Source organism: Poromitra crassiceps (assembly GCF_964638095.1).
Source record: "Poromitra crassiceps genome assembly, chromosome: 4".
NCBI lineage: Eukaryota > Metazoa > Chordata > Actinopteri > Beryciformes > Melamphaidae > Poromitra > Poromitra crassiceps.
The window spans coordinates 67150214-67165981 of record NC_139626.1 but is presented as its reverse complement, the minus strand read 5'-3'; the positions used below and the strand labels follow the sequence as shown (position 1 = coordinate 67165981).

Genomic DNA, 15768 nt, shown 5'->3' with positions numbered 1-15768 from the left:
GCAGACGACACAGCAGTCGTGGGGCTGATCTCGGGGGGCGACGAGACGGCCTACAAAGAGGAGGTGAGGGTCCTGGAACAATGGTGCCAGGACAACCACCTCTCTCTGAACGTCTCCAAGACCAAGGAGATCATTGTGGACTACAGGAGAGGGGGGGGCGCACACCCCCCAATCACCATCAACGGCACAGTGGTGGAAAGGGTGGACAGCTTCAAGTACCTGGGAGTCAACATCCACCAGGACCTGACCTGGGCCGGCCACACCGCCACTGTTGTCAAAAAGGCCCAACAGCGAATACACGGACTCAGGCGACTGAAGAAATTTGGGCTAAGGAAAGAAATCCTCAGGGACTTCTACAGAGGCACCATTGAAAGCCTGCTGACTGGCTGCTTCACCGCCTGGTACGGGAACTGTACCGCCATGGACCGCAGGGCGCTACGGAGGGTGAGGCGCGCGGCCCAGCACGTAACTAGGGATGGGTATCGTTCAAAATTTTTCGATATCGATACCGTTTCGATACTTTGATTTCGATACCGGTTCCTGAACGATACTTTTTTCGATACCAATTTTTAGAAAAATCAATTTTAACAAAAATAAAACTGCATTACACATTGACAATTATGATACCAATCAAGTTTTACAGCAGAAAGAAATAAAACCTACTGTATTTAACATAACTTTAAGTTGTCTAAACTTATTGCTGTCCCTACAAAAAAATATTGGAGTACTACAAAGGAAAGAAATATAAAACAAATAAATCAGTGCAATAGTTTTCAGTGCAAAACGGAGAGTTGCAAATCAGTGTTTAATGCTCACTGATGCAACAGAACGCTATTCTTGTCCAAACTGATGACTGATGAGACAGCTCCACTTCATGCATGGAAGACAATAGTTGAGCATTGACTAGCCTATCAATATAGCCTAATGGCACAAAGTGAATCCCATTTATATTCAACAAACTATCATGACATCAGCGTTTGTTAACGAGTTGCTAAAAATACACAATAGGCGATAACTGCCCGCTTGCATATAACGTTAACGCTAATTAATTGAAGATCTAACGCTAGCGTTGCACATCAGTGGTTAACGCTCACTGCTGCAACAGAACGTCATTCTTGTCAAAACTGACGAGACAGCTTCACTTCATGCATGGAAGACAATAGTTGAGCATTGACTAGCCTATCAATAGCCTATAGCCTTAATGGCACAAAGTGAATCGCATTTACATTCAACAAACTATCATGACATCAGCGTTTGTTAACGAGTTGCTAAAAATACACAATGCCCGCTTGCGCATAACGTTAGGGCGCCAATTAATTAAACGATCTAATGCTACAACTCACAGCCAGACTGTCAGACTGAGGGATCTGATAACCGCTAACAACAACAACTTGCGGTAAGCTGACCCACCTCTCGATTATTTCTCTTGTCTGTGGAAACCAGTCCTTGTTGTTTCTGTTTCTTTCCCTGCTTTTCATCATCTTCGCCATATGGTACTCCAGGATAGGACTAGCTTGAGTGGCTAACGCTAGTTCCACTTCTTGTATTCTGTCTCCGCAGCGCACGCTGCCTGCCTCAAAACAAACACACACCGGCTAAAGTGGGCGTAACTTTTCCTGCATGCCTCTACATGACAGCCAATCACCAGCCGTATTAGAGCGTGGTGTGCAAGCATGTCGCATGCTTATAGGCTCAATGACGCTGTTTTGTTTTGGTATCGAAAATTGGTATCGATTGACAAGGGAGGCTTCGATACCCCTTAGTATCGATGTTTTCATTTCGGTGCCAAGTAAGTATCGAAACTCGATACCAACCCCTACACGTAACAGGAGATGAGCTGCCAGAACTGCATGAACTGTATAACCAGCGGTGCCTCAGGAGGTCCCTGAAGATCATCAAAGACACAAACCATCCCCACAACAGCCTGTTCTCCCTGCTACCCTCAGGGAGGAGATACAGGGTTCCAAAAGCACGCACAAATCGCTTGAGGAACAGTTTCTTCCCGCAGGCCACGAGACTCCTTAACATACACAAATAGTGTAGTAGTCGTACCGTACCGTACTGCAGCTGCTACCATTATGCCTAATGTTTAATTGTATGTTTAATAAGGTACATGCTATTTGCACCTGTATGTCAAATACGTCGAATTTAAAATGTCTGACCACGTCTAACGTTTGCACAATGCCTAATGTTAATTGTATGTTTAATAAGGTACATGCTATTTGCACCTGCATGTCAAATACGTCGAATTTAAAATGTCTGAACACGTCTAACGTATGCACATGACATGTGCACCTATGTGCAATGAATAAGCCACTGACTTGTCTTATCGCTATTCTGCCTTATTGCCTATTGCTGCTTAGCATTGCTTATTGATGCCTATTTCTTATTGCCTATTGCAATCAATTCTTAAGGTCAATATAAGTCTTTTTGTGGCAAGTGACCCAGGTAAGTGTGGCAAGTGACTTCAAATTTATCTTGTTTATGCATAGGTTAACTTACTGAATAGACATGAATGTGTTAGTTATTTGGCCCCTGTTTTACTTGTGACTTTATGGCTTATTGGACAAGTCAATTAGGCCTAGTGTTGAGCTCATTTGCATATTTAAAATAGATTTTTCCAAGAAACTTGTAAAACAAAAAAGTTCCCTTTCATGTATACTTTCACTGTGTGAGGTTTGATTGTGATAGGCTTCATTTTTTCCTTTACTCCTATGCGGGTATATTTTGGGTAGCTATATTCGATTAGTGTATAGCTCATTTGCATATTCAAATTCATTTTCAAAGAAACTTGTAATACAAAAAATTTTACTTTTCATGGATACTTTCATTGTATAAAGTTTTATTTTGATAGGAGTAAAGGAAAAAAATAGCCCCATTGGGGTGTATTGTTGTCTGGCCTTACTGGCACACATCTTGGATTGATGAGAATTAAACATATTTCCTCAACTAGGATTTCTTAGGACTTTTAGTATGTTGTTCTGGACACCTCATAGAAATGATCTAAGCTGCAAAAAATTCTTTTACAATTAGTTTGTTTTTTGGTTCCAAAATGAGTTACTTTGCCTGGACTACTATGTGCAGTGAATATGCCACTGTCTCTGACTTGTCTTATCACTATACTGCCTTATTGATTGTTGTGTCTCTTGTTGTTGTTTATTGCACTCAATGCCCTGTTATATTTGTACTATGTTGTAAACGGAGTTCGCAGCACAAGAATTTCACACGTGATACTTGTACCATGGAGTGACAATAAAAAAAAAAAAATCTTGAAATCTTGAAAATCTTGAATCTATTGTGTAAATAGTGTATCCGTCAGCAACCATGTGGTTCAAGGGAATTTTTAGCGTATTTTTGACCTGTTTACTCCTCGCGGAATGTTTCGCATGGGGACATCAGCTGGAGCCTACACATGGGGCTATTGTTTACAGCAGGGAACAGCTGATGGTGCTACGCTCGCCGGCCGGCGAGGTGGTATCGGTGCCGCTGATCCCGGAGGAATTAACAAGAAATGCACGGCGTGGAAGGAGGGGAAGAGGCAGAAGAGCGAGGCAGAGAAAAAATGAAGCAAGGAGGGAAGAGATTCAAGCCAAGTCTCCCCTCTCTGATTATGGGCAACGTAAGATCGTTAGCGAATAAGATGGAGGAACTAACAGGACTGGCGAGGACACAGAGAGAATTTCGGGAGTGCAGCTTAATGTGCTTCACGGAATCCTGGCTAAACAAAGATATCCCGGACTCTAATGCATCAATTGACGGATTCCAAACGATACGAGCAGATCGGGACAGCACCCTGTGTGGTAAGAGGAAAGGAGGTGGGCTTGCCATTCTCGTAAACAACAGATGGTGCAACCCGGCTCATATCAGCATTAAAGAACGCTTGTGCTCACCGGACACTGAGCTTTTAGCTGTTGGAATACGGCCATATTATCTGCCAAGGGAGTATTCTCATGTGATTGTTGTGGCAATTTATATCCCCCCCTCCGCTAATCCGACAGCAGCGTGTGACACTATCCACAACGCCATTGCTGGTCTACAGACTAGGCATCCGAGTGCATTGATACTGATATCAGGGGATTTTAATCACGTGACTATGACAAAGACACTGCCTAACTTCAGTCAGTACGTGAGCTGTAGCACTAGGGGCGACAGAACAATAGACTTGATGTATGCAAACGTGAGGGATGCTTACTCCTCGTCACCCCTCCCCCCGCTTGGCCGCTCCGACCACAATCTAGTCTTCCTCAGATCCAGATATACGCCGAGGGTGAAAACACTGCCTGTGACCTCTAGGACAGTGGTCTGAGGAAGGTCTGAGGAAGGTACTGAGGCTCTTAGAGCCTGTTTTGAGATAACAGACTGGCAGACACTCTGTGACCCACATGGTGAAGATATTGACGGCCGGGATCACTGAGTGCATTACGGACTACATTAACTTTTGTGTGGATTGCAACATACCCACAAAGGAAATAAAATGTTTCCCAAATAATAAACCTTGGGTTACTAAAGACATCAAGGCCATTCTGAACGCCAAGAAAAGAGCGTTTAGGTCGGGGGACAGAGATAGGATCCGAGCCATCCAGGGGGAACTGAAAGCGAGCATTAAAGTTGCTAAAGAATGCTACAGGTCTAAGCTTGAGGCAAAGCTCCAGCAAAACAGCATGAGGGAGGTGTGGAGAGGTGTGAAAGCCATTACTGGCTTTAACCAAGCGGGGGGTGGGGGGGTGGAGGGGGGGGTTGATCGGGCCAACAAATTGAATTTGTTTTTCAATAGGTTTGATACGGCTGGCCCTGACTGCAGTATACAAACAGCAGCCCCCGCCACACGGCTCTCCCCCCCCCTCTCACTCCCTCTGGCCCCGGCTGATGGCCCACCTCCCCCCCCCCCCCCCTCATCCTCCAGGCCATACCCCGTCTCCCAGTGACGAGGCCTCACCACCCCCCCCCCCCCCGAAGGGCCTCAGAGCTGATGATGCCACTCCCCCCCCACCCACGCTGACCATCACAGCTGACCAGGTGAAGAATCAGCTGTTGAGACTACACACAAGGAAAGCAGCCGGCCCGGATGGCGTCAATCCCATGGTGCTCAAAGCCTGTGCCCCCCAGCTGTGTGATGTACTACAGCTGATCTTCAACAAGAGCCTGAGTCTCCAAAAGGTCCCCGTGATGTGGAAAATGTCCTGTATCGTTCCTGTACCGAAAAAGCCTAGACCCAGTGGCTCCAACGACTACAGGCCGGTAGCTTTGACGTCCCACATCATGAAGACCCTGGAGAAACTCGTCCTGCAGCAGCTCAGGCCTATGGTCAAACCATCCCTTGACCCCCTCCAGTTCGCCTACCAGCCCCGACTGGGAGTGGAGGATGCGGTCATCTACCTTACCAACCGCGCCTACGCCCACCTTGACAACCCGGCCAGCACTGTGAGAGTCATGTTCTTTGACTTCTCCAGTGCTTTCAACACCATCAGGCCGGCTCTACTGGGTGAGAAGCTGACAGCGATGCAAGTGGATGCCCCCCTGGTGGCCTGGATTGTGGACTACCTGTCTGGCAGACCACAGTATGTGCGCCTACAGAACTGTGTGTCAGACAGAGTGGTCAGCAATACGGGAGCACCACAGGGGACGGTCTTCTCTCCCTTCTTCTTCACCATCTACACTACGGACTTCACCTACCAGACTGAGTCTTGCCACCTTCAGAAGTTCTCTGATGACTCTGCGATAGTGGGATGTATCAAAGATGGTGACGATGATCGGGATGTGGTGGCCAACTTTGTCACATGGTGTGAGCTGAACCACCTGCAGCTCAACGTGTCAAAGACAAAGGAGCTAGTGGTGGACCTGAGGAGGGTCAAGGCTCCGGTGACCCCTGTCTCAATCCACGGGGTCAGTGTTGACATAGTGGAGGATTACTTGGAGTATCTTGGAGTGTACATTGACAATAAACTAGACTGGGCTAAGAACTCTGATGCACTCTACAAGAAGGGGCAAAGCCGTCTCTACTTTCTGAGACGGCTGAGGTCCTTCAACGTCTGCCGGACCATGCTGAGGATGTTCTACGAGTCGGTAGTGGCTAGTGCCTTCCTGTATGCTATTGTGTGCTGGGGCAGCAGGCTGAAGGCAGCGGATGCCAACAGACTCAACAAACTGATCCGTAAGGCCAGGGACATTGTGGGGCTGGATCTGGGCTCTCTGACTGCGGTGTCAGAGAAGAGAACATTGTCCAGGCTACGCTCCATCATGAACAATGACTCGCACCCACTCCACGACGTGCTAGTCAAACACAGGAGTACGTTCAGTGAGAGACTGATTCCACCTAGATGCAATACGGAGAGGCACAGGAAATCATTCCTGCCTGTGGCCATTGGTCTATTTAATGCCTCTCTTAACACATTGAGTGCCACAGCGCTTCAGTAAAATTGTCTGGAGCCTGTGCCAGATTCACTTCCATTCAGTTGAAAACAGCTATAGAATTTTTTCTATTAGGGCTATATGGACAGGGCTGGACTCTAATGAAACATTGGACATTCCTGCTTCTTTCAAAGAAGAAATTTTGTTTCTAGACAGTTCCATTATGAAATGACAGCCTCTGAAGGAAGAGCACTTTCAAGGGTTTTCTGCTGTCTTTTTTTACTTTTCAAGATAAACACACTTTTATGTAAACAAAGGTCACAGAATGAATTCTGCTTCAAGTGTGATAAAATGCTATACCTAAATGAAAGGTTGGAATGTCTACTTTACCTTGGGGGAGAAAGTATGTAAAAAGAATGTTTCATTTATTTTTTACAAATATTTGAAAACAGCTTAGTCCAACTCCAAGATGCTGCTTTTTATGGCATCAAGGTGTATGTTGCAGGCCATATCTCCATAAAGAAACATGATATCAACTTTTTTTTTTTGATGATGAAAGTACACTTCCTAAGCTTTCATTTGGTGTGTAACAATCAAATATTCCATACACAACATTTCATGCAGTGTATTATTTTCTTCAAAAAAACCTTCAAAGTAGTTTCCAGGAAAGTAGTCGGAGGAAAGTATCACTGTGAGTGATATTCAAAGTAGCACGGGTACAGGCAGAGAGGTACGTGGTCACAGCTTGGGCAAACATACTTGGTCTCTTTTCGGAGTCCCTTGGCTGCGCAGTGCGCACATTTTCTATACGTTGTTTTTGTTTTGGTGGCTGGGACTTCCACTGGCAGTGGCACATGTCCCGCGAAGTCCACAAGTCGCGAAGACTAACGCTAGTCTAACAAAACAGTGACACACAGACAGACAGACAGAGACACACAGACACTTTTTTTTTTTTTTTTTTTTTTTTACACAGATCCTACCTACCTGACCTAACGCTAAATGCTAAATGCTAAAGCTAACACAGGCACACTCGCTAGCACACACACTCACACACACCCGACACAACCCACCCACTCACCTCACACCAAGCACTCAAATCCACTCACTACACAATCTCACAAACTAATCTACTAATCGCTATGCTACTAAATTCTACTAAATGCTACTAAATGCTACTAAATGCTACTAAATCTCTGCTACTACTGCTACTGCTACTGCCACTCCTACTCTACAAGGAGGCTCTGAGCGCCCCAAGGTTTTAAAGTGGCTGCGCTGCGCAGCTGCGGTGTGATTTTTAAGGTGGCGCCGTGTGATCCCTTGAAGGGATTCATGCTCACTGGCTGGGTACGACCTTAAACAGCAGAATTATGGAATAATATGAATTATGATTTTAGGACGTCCACAGACGTCCTTGGCACTCCTCGTTACTTTTTTTTAGGACGTCCACAGACGTCCTTGGCACTCAATGTGTTAAAAGAGCACCTCGGAGACGCTCAGTCTCCCTTAGACTGAGCCAGCCGATAGGTTAACTGTGCCTGGCTGAGCCACGTGTAACGTATAGGGCAAGCCGACTTAATATAAATCACGTGCAATATGTGCAATATGTGCAATATGTCACGTGCAATAAGGATAATTGACACAGAATGTATACGGAATGTATACTATACTTACTCTACGTATTTGTATTTTGCTACTTGGGCATTCTACTGATTTTTTTTGCTTTTTGCTTCTATCGCATTTACTAGTTATTCCATGCTATGTTGTGTTTTCTGCTTATTTGCTTAATATTGCATTTACTACGGTTCATTTTTATTTTATGCTTTGTGTGTTCTGTGAGCGAGCTACTGTAACTTGTCCCAATTTCCCCCCAGGGATCATTAAAGTCTTTCTGATTATGATTATGATTATGATTCTCACAGCAATGTAAACACAGGGTCGTTAAAGTGACGACCCTGTGTTTACTCTCATTAGTGTCAAGCTGGGGCTGCAGCTTAGGGCTTGAAGGAGCAGAACTGAAGGAGCAGAACTGAAGACAAATATTCAAATATCGCGTTTCGCGTCCGAATCGCACGGAAACGGAGCACCGCCCTCCGTCGGGTCGCCATCAGCGCACCCCCCGAGTTTCAAGTCGATCCGACCAACGGTTCTCGAGATACGCGAAGGACAGAGAATGAGAGAGACAGAGAGACAGACAGACGCTCCCGCAATTATAGTATAGATAATAATAAAAGAGTGATTTTAGGCTAGCATAGTATATTATCATAAAAACTATCACCTGATATGCAAATTAGAATCGTGATAACATTTTCATCCATATTAACACTATTGTTTGATTGTTTATGATTGATGATTTTATACAGGTTTTCTGAGAAAGAGATCCCATCTTTCAGTATAAAATTGTTACATGTTGGATTTTCTCATTGGTACACTGCTCAGAAATGAATTATGATAATGCAGAAACTGTTATTGTCCCCAATATTAACAGTTGACCCAAGCATCGGGTTCGTTTTTTCATTTTAGTTCTTGACTCAAGAAGAGTTTATTTGTAAAAAACATATAAATGTCATTCTTAAAATTAAATAACACCTGTTTGATACTCCCTGGAGTGCACATAAAAGATGATTTAGATGATTTATGTAAGTAAGTAAGTAAGTAAGTAATACTTTATTTATATAGCACTTTTCAAATCCATGGATCACAAAGTGCTTTACATACAGGAAATAAAAACAGATTTATAGCAGGTTCGTTCAAAATTTAGCCAACAAGTACACAAAAAGCAGGCTAGAAAAACGTCAACCGGCACAAACTGCAACAGGTACATAACACAATAGCATGTGAAGCAACAGCACATAAAACAACAAAAATTAAAACCAATCAGGCAACACAAATAAAAATAAAAGAAGCGAGTGGGATAAAATTAATAAAAGGCTTGTTTAAATAAATAGGTTTTAAGAAGCGATTTAAAAGTGGACACTGAGTCTGCCAATCTCATACCTAGGGGGAGGCGATTCCACAGTGTTGGCGCTATGGACGAGAAAGCCCGCTCACCTTTTGTTCTGAGTCTGGTTCGGGGGACAATTAACAGTCCTTGGTCCGATGACCTGAGTGGCCTTACTGAATTATATGGCTTCAGGAGTTCAGAGATGTAGCGAGGGGCTAGGCCTCGCAAAGCTTTAAAAGTGATTAAAAGTATTTTAAAATAAATTCTCTGTCTCACTGGCAGCCAGTGTAAGGAGGCCAGAATGGGGGAGATGTGAGACCTATGGCTTGTCCTGGTTAAAAGCCTTGCAGCTGCATTTTGGACCAGTTGAAGCCTGGACACGGTGGCATCACTGAGGCATGTAAAGAGGGCATTGCAGTAATCAAGGCGTGAGGAAATTAGGGCGTGAATGAGTGTTTCCATATTTTTTGCAGAGAGAACTGATTTAAGTCAAAGTCAAAATTGAGGTGAGGGTCAAAAATAACACCTACATTTATAGATGAATCTTTTATGTTGTTTCCAAGAGGGCCTATACAGTGACTTATATCAGTGGCAGAGTGATCAGGAGCAAAAATCAAAATCTCAGTTTTATCAGCATTTAGTTGGAGGAAATTGAGCGACATCCAATTTTTTATGGCAGCCAAGCAATCCTGGAGGATAAATAGGTTGCTCTGGTCGTTTGGCTTCACCGACAAATAAAGCTGCGTATCATCTGCATAACAGTGGTAGGACATATTTTGGAAGCTGCTTATTAACAGGCCAAGGGGGAGCATGTAACAGGCAAATAAGATGGGGCCAAGGATTGATCCCTGAGGGACCCCGCACAGCAGAGGAGCATACGCTGAGATGCAGTCATTAAAACACACAGAAAAAGATCTGTTAGAGAGGTAGGAGGAGAACCAATCCAATGCAGTTCCAGAGATACCAACCCATTTCTTTAGCCTCTCCAGCAGGATGGGGTGATCGATGGTGTCAAAGGCTGCACTTAAATCAAGCAGTACTCAGGCGCGCGGGAAGCTATCTCCCACGAGGGGGTCTGAAGCATAGTCGGACTTGCGCGCCGCGCCGAGCACTTTGCGCGTGCACGTGTGAGGTGCGTGCACGTGCGAGGTGCGAGCACACGCAAAGTGCGCTGCGCGGCGCGGCCTTGTGCGAGCATGCTGCGTGAAGTTGGCACTTGTAATGCACAATTTATTGTCTTAAAACTTGAATGGAATCAGGGGTGCCGATTTATGTCTGTGCCAGTGCGTGCCCATGCTTGCGCATGCCCGTCGCCCAACCCATCCCCCGATAAAGCGATAAAGCTGACGCAAACGCACCATAGGAGATTTAACAGCGACCTACACACACACACACACACACACACACACACACACACACACACACTTCACACACCACTTCAGTTCGACAGAATAGGAACAAGCGACCGAAGCATGCTGTATGTGTCAGTCTGTCACTCTCTCTCTGATACCGCTCAATGCATAAGTGTGTTTACTCACTACGTCAGCAGGGTAGAGTGCACTGACTCATGCAGCTGAGCCAATCAGATTGGGCTATGTTTTGATCAACTCGTTTTGTAACCCGGGGCCGCCAGCGGGCCTCGGGTGGAGGAGTTTGCTATCAAATCAATGTAAAGAGACTCGACCCGCCCAGCCACAGCCTAGAGCCCAGAGCAGAGCACCCACGGGGAAATGAGGGGAGAGAGAGAGAGAGAGAGAGAGAGAGAGAGAGAGAGAGAGAGAGAGAGAGAGATGCCTGTGACAGTCACTGAAGTTTCGCCAAATGAGGGTGGGGGCGGGGCTGCTGGGGGGGGCTGGGGGGGGCTGCGTCAGGAAGGTGCAGGGGCTGAGGCCGCCACCAGGGGGGGCTGCAGCCCCGGCAGCTCCCCCTTTCCAGCGCGGTTGGCAGTACTAGAATTGAGTGATCCCCCGCATCCGCATGCATAAGAATGTCGTTTGTTACTCTGAGCAAGGCAGTTTCTGTACTGTGCTGTTGGCGGAAGCCAGACTGAAATTTGTCAAAAATGTTATTTTCATTTAGTACCTGCAGGAGTTGTTTAGCAACCACCTTTTCCAGAATTTTGGATGGAAATGGTAACTTTGAGATGGGTCTATCGTTCTGTAGTTGGGATGGGTCTAGGTTGGGTTTTTTAAGGAGGGGATGGACACTAGCAAGCTTAAAGTGATCTGGGACACAACCAGAGGAGAGTGATGTATTTATAATACTCAGCAAGGATGGTGCGATTGTGGCAATAACCTCTTTGAGAAAGTTAGTAGGTAAACAGTCCAAACGGGAAGAGGATGAACGCATACGAGCCACAACATCAAATAAGTCTTGCAGAGAAATCTGGGTGAATTGGGTCAGGAGAATAGGACAAGTGCCATTTAGAACTGCAGATGAGGAGGGGGGGGGGTGATATTTAATCGGATGGAATTTATCTTTTCCACAAAAAAGGATAGAAAATCATTGCAGTTTATTTCGGAGCAAGCTGTGTCAGCCTGGGGGGCTGGATTAAGAAGGTGATTAATAGTGTTAAATAAGAATCTCGAATTATGCTTATTCGCATCAATTAACATTGAAAAATATTCTGATCTCGCATCCTTGATAGTACGATTGAGATTGAATAAAAGTTCTTTCATTTGGAGATAATGTACCAGAAGTTTAGTTTTCTTCCAAAGTCGCTCCACCTGTCTACAGTTTCTTTTTAAAAGCCTTATACGGTCATTCATCCATGGCGAGGGATTTACAGCACGCACTGACCTGGTGGTGAGAGGAGCGATGGCATCAAGGGTTTGTGCGCAAACATCATTAAAGCAGCTAACCAGGTCATTTATATCAGAGTGGTGGAGAAGACTAAAGGTATTACAACGTTCAATAAAAATAGAGGAACATTTTGCAGCAGACTGGTTATTAAAAAGGCGAGAGCGTATAGTGCGTCTATTTAAAGGGGCAACATAAAAACAAGACTCAAAAAGAAGTTATGGTCAGAAATAAAGTCGACCATAGAGAGGCCAGTTACAGGCAGACTACACATCTCCACATCTATGTGGAGATGATTCACTGACATTTTTTTAATTACCTCATGATTCATAATAGAAATATACAAAAAATTATATAATTATCACATAAATACATAAATATCTGATTACTATAATGAGGTGAGGGGTGCCACACGGCCCACCTGCATACGAGAGCACGTGAAGCACGCAAGACCTCGAGGGGGAGCCAGCGAGGCACAGTAGAAATGAGCACTGCCAGTTCAGCTAGAAAGGAACGCGTGAAGCCCGCAATATTTATAATGTATTAAAAAAATGATGAAGTACAAATGAAGATATCTGTTTTTGCAGGTGAACTTTTCTATTTCAACAAGAGGCAGTGAGGTGAGAAAATAATGACACGTTCTCTCAGAGAAGACAGAATAGAGCTAAATGTTGTTGTTCACATCACATCAGCAGGGAAATGAGAGTTCAGGTATTTTCTCTGATATTAATGTGCACGTAAAACAGAATTTAAACAGGCTGTTGAATAGTAACAGTGATCCTGACCTGAGAGTCTCCAGTCTACAGTGTGGACTCTGCAGTCCAACAGAGAGCAGCTTCACTGATGAATCTTCCAGGTCGTTGTTACTCAGGTCCAGTTCTCTCAGACTAGAGGACTGGGAGCTGAGAACTGAGGCCAGAGCTTCACAGCTTCTCTCTGACAGCTGACAGCCACTCAGCCTGAAGTGTGATGAAAAAACAACATTGAAAATGTTTATTTCCCTCCTCACAACATATATTGAATCTATCCAGTTTGTATGCACTTACAGAGCTTTATTGGAGGCTTTGACCACTGGTAGCAGCCTCAGAAGAACCTCCTCTGAAGCCGAGTATTTCATCAGGTCAAACACATCCAGGTCTTCTTCTGAAGACAGTAAGATGAAGGCCAGAGCCGACCACTCGGTAGGAGAGAATTTTCCTGTGGAGAGACTTCCAAAACTCATGTGGTCTTGGATCTGCTTCACAAGAGACCGGTCATTCAGCTCATTCAGACAGTGGAACAGATTGATGATTCTCTCTGAAGACGGATTCTCCCTGATCTTTTCCTTGATGTACTGGACTGTATCCTGATTGGTCTGTGAGCTACTTCCTATCTGTGGCAGCAGGCCTCGTAGGAGAGTCTGATTGGTCTCCAGTGAAAGACCCAGGAGGAAGCGGAGGAACAAGTCCAGGTGTCCATTTGGACTCTGTGAAGCCTTGTCCACAGCACTCTGGTAGAAGATAGTTTCTGGTTTATTTTCTAACGTGTGCTCGTCTAACATGGCTCCTGGCTGTTCTGTTTTTTTCTTGCTTCTTTGTTCTGCTTTCTTCAAAAGAGAGAATGTCCATTTACTCATAAACCCTTTGCTGGACATTGATTCAGAATAGTCAGCAGTGTGCGAGGTTGACTGGTTTTCTGACTGGTTTTCTGACATCAGATTGATAGATTTGTCTGTGGAGGTTGATTGTGGTTCTGACAGCAGATTGACACCAGAGTCGATGAATGAGATGATGACATGAACAGCAGCCAGAAACTCCTGAATGCTCAGATGGACAAAGCAGAATACCTTTTCCTGGTACAGCCCACACTCCTCTTTAAAGATCTGTGTGAACACTCCTGAGTACACGGAAGCTGCTCTGATATCAATGCCACACTCTGTCAGGTCAGCTTCATAGAAGATCAGGTTGCCTTTCTCCAGCTGCTCAAAAGCCAGTCTTCCCAGACAAAGAATCATGTGTGGATCTGTCTCAGCTCTCTCATGATACTTGATGTTCAGTTTGGACTGAATCACCAGGAAGTGGATGTACATCTCAGTCAGGGTCTTGGGCAGGTCTTCTATCTCTTTGGTTTTCAACACATGGTCCAAAACATTAGCAGTGATCCAGCAGAAGAGTGGGATGTGGCACATGATGAGGAGGCTTCGTGAAGCCTTGATGTGGGAGATGATTCTCGTGGCCTGCTGCTCATCTCTGAATTTCTTTCTGAAGTACTGCTCTTTCTGTTGGTCAGTGAAGCCTCTTACCTCGGTCACCACGTCAACACACTCAGGAGGGATCTGATTGGCTGCTGCAGGTCGTGTGGTCATCCAGAGGCGAGCAGCGGGAAGCAGTTTCCCCTTGATGAGGTTTGTCAGCAACACGTCCACTGAGGTCGACTCTGTGACATCAGTCACAATCTCATTGTTCTGGAAGTCTAGAGGAAGTCGACACTCATCCAGACCGTCAAAGATTAACACAACCTGGAACTTGTCAAACCTACAGATTCCTGCTTCTTTGGTCTCAGGAAATAAGTGATGAAGAAGTTCCACCAGGCAGTACTTTTTCCCTTTCAGCAGATTCAGCTCTCGGAAAGTGAATGGAAATATGAACTCTATATCCTGGTTGACTTTCTCTTCAGCCCAGTCCAGAGTAAACTTTTGTGTTAAGACTGTTTTCCCAATGCCAGCCACTCCCTTTGTCATCAATGTTCTGGTTGGTTTGTCTCTTCCAGGTAAGGGTTTAAAGATGTCTTCACATTTGATTGTTGTTTCTGGTCTGGCTGATTTCCTGGACGCTGCTTCAATCTGTCTGACCTCATGTTCATCATTGACCTCTCCACTCCCTCCCTCTGTGAGGTAATGCTCTGTGTACATCTGACCCAGAAGTGTTGGGTTTCCTGCTTTAGCAATCCCCTCAAACAAACACTGAAACTTCTCCTTCAGACTGGATTTGTGTTGTTGTTGTGGATGTTGATGTTGACTTTCTGAAAGAACAAAGAACAAACAAAGAACATCGGTGAGCAGATGTTTCAGTAAACATGAGAAATGTGAACATCTCCTGGTAAATGTGTATCTCCACTCCATGACATCTCTTCAGCTCATCACTGGTGAGTGAACAAACAGGTCCTGACTGTGTGCAGCTCAATGTGAAAGACAACTGGTGTGGTGCTGTTTTGTTTCCCAGTGTGCACCACTGTGTTCAGCATATTACACTCACATTAACAACTTAATAATTTTACCAGATTATCCAGAGGGATTTCACTCATTTACTTTTCTATCTTGTAATGAATAGATCTTGTTTGGCGAATGTTTATGTTTTCAGCAGTTTGGACATGGTCATGGCTTTTTTTATTTAAAACTATAGCCACTATACGCCGTAAAGTTCCAACATGAAGGTGGCTATCAGTTTGTTGATCTGGAATGTTCTTGTTGGAATGGATTATTTGGCTTATTCCAAACAAATAATGACTCAAATATATTCAGAAAAATAAAACAGGCCTTTACAAGTCAAATGAGATCAAAATAAGCCAAACTCAAATGAAATGTTCTCTATAATAATTTGTTTCTTGTTTCGTTTGTTGCGGTTGAGAACTGTGGCTTGATGGCGTCTTCCAGCTATGGCTTGCATACCTCATTCGAATGAATTAGATGGGGAGGACAAAAC

General features: G+C 44.7%; 1 protein-coding gene across 1 annotated transcript in view; it reads right to left on the bottom strand.

Moving 5' to 3' along the window:
• Positions 1-15768, bottom strand: part of LOC310775919 (NLR family CARD domain-containing protein 3-like) — a gene marked incomplete at both ends in the record, with an annotated part of 38767 nt that overhangs the window by 11503 nt on the left and 11496 nt on the right. Inside the window, 3 exons of the mRNA XM_083636041.1 lie at positions 12874-13047; positions 13135-13594; positions 13787-15088. Coding sequence (XP_083492167.1) covers positions 12874-13047; positions 13135-13594; positions 13787-15088 — 1936 coding nt within the window. The remainder of the gene's footprint in view (positions 1-12873; positions 13048-13134; positions 13595-13786; positions 15089-15768) is intronic.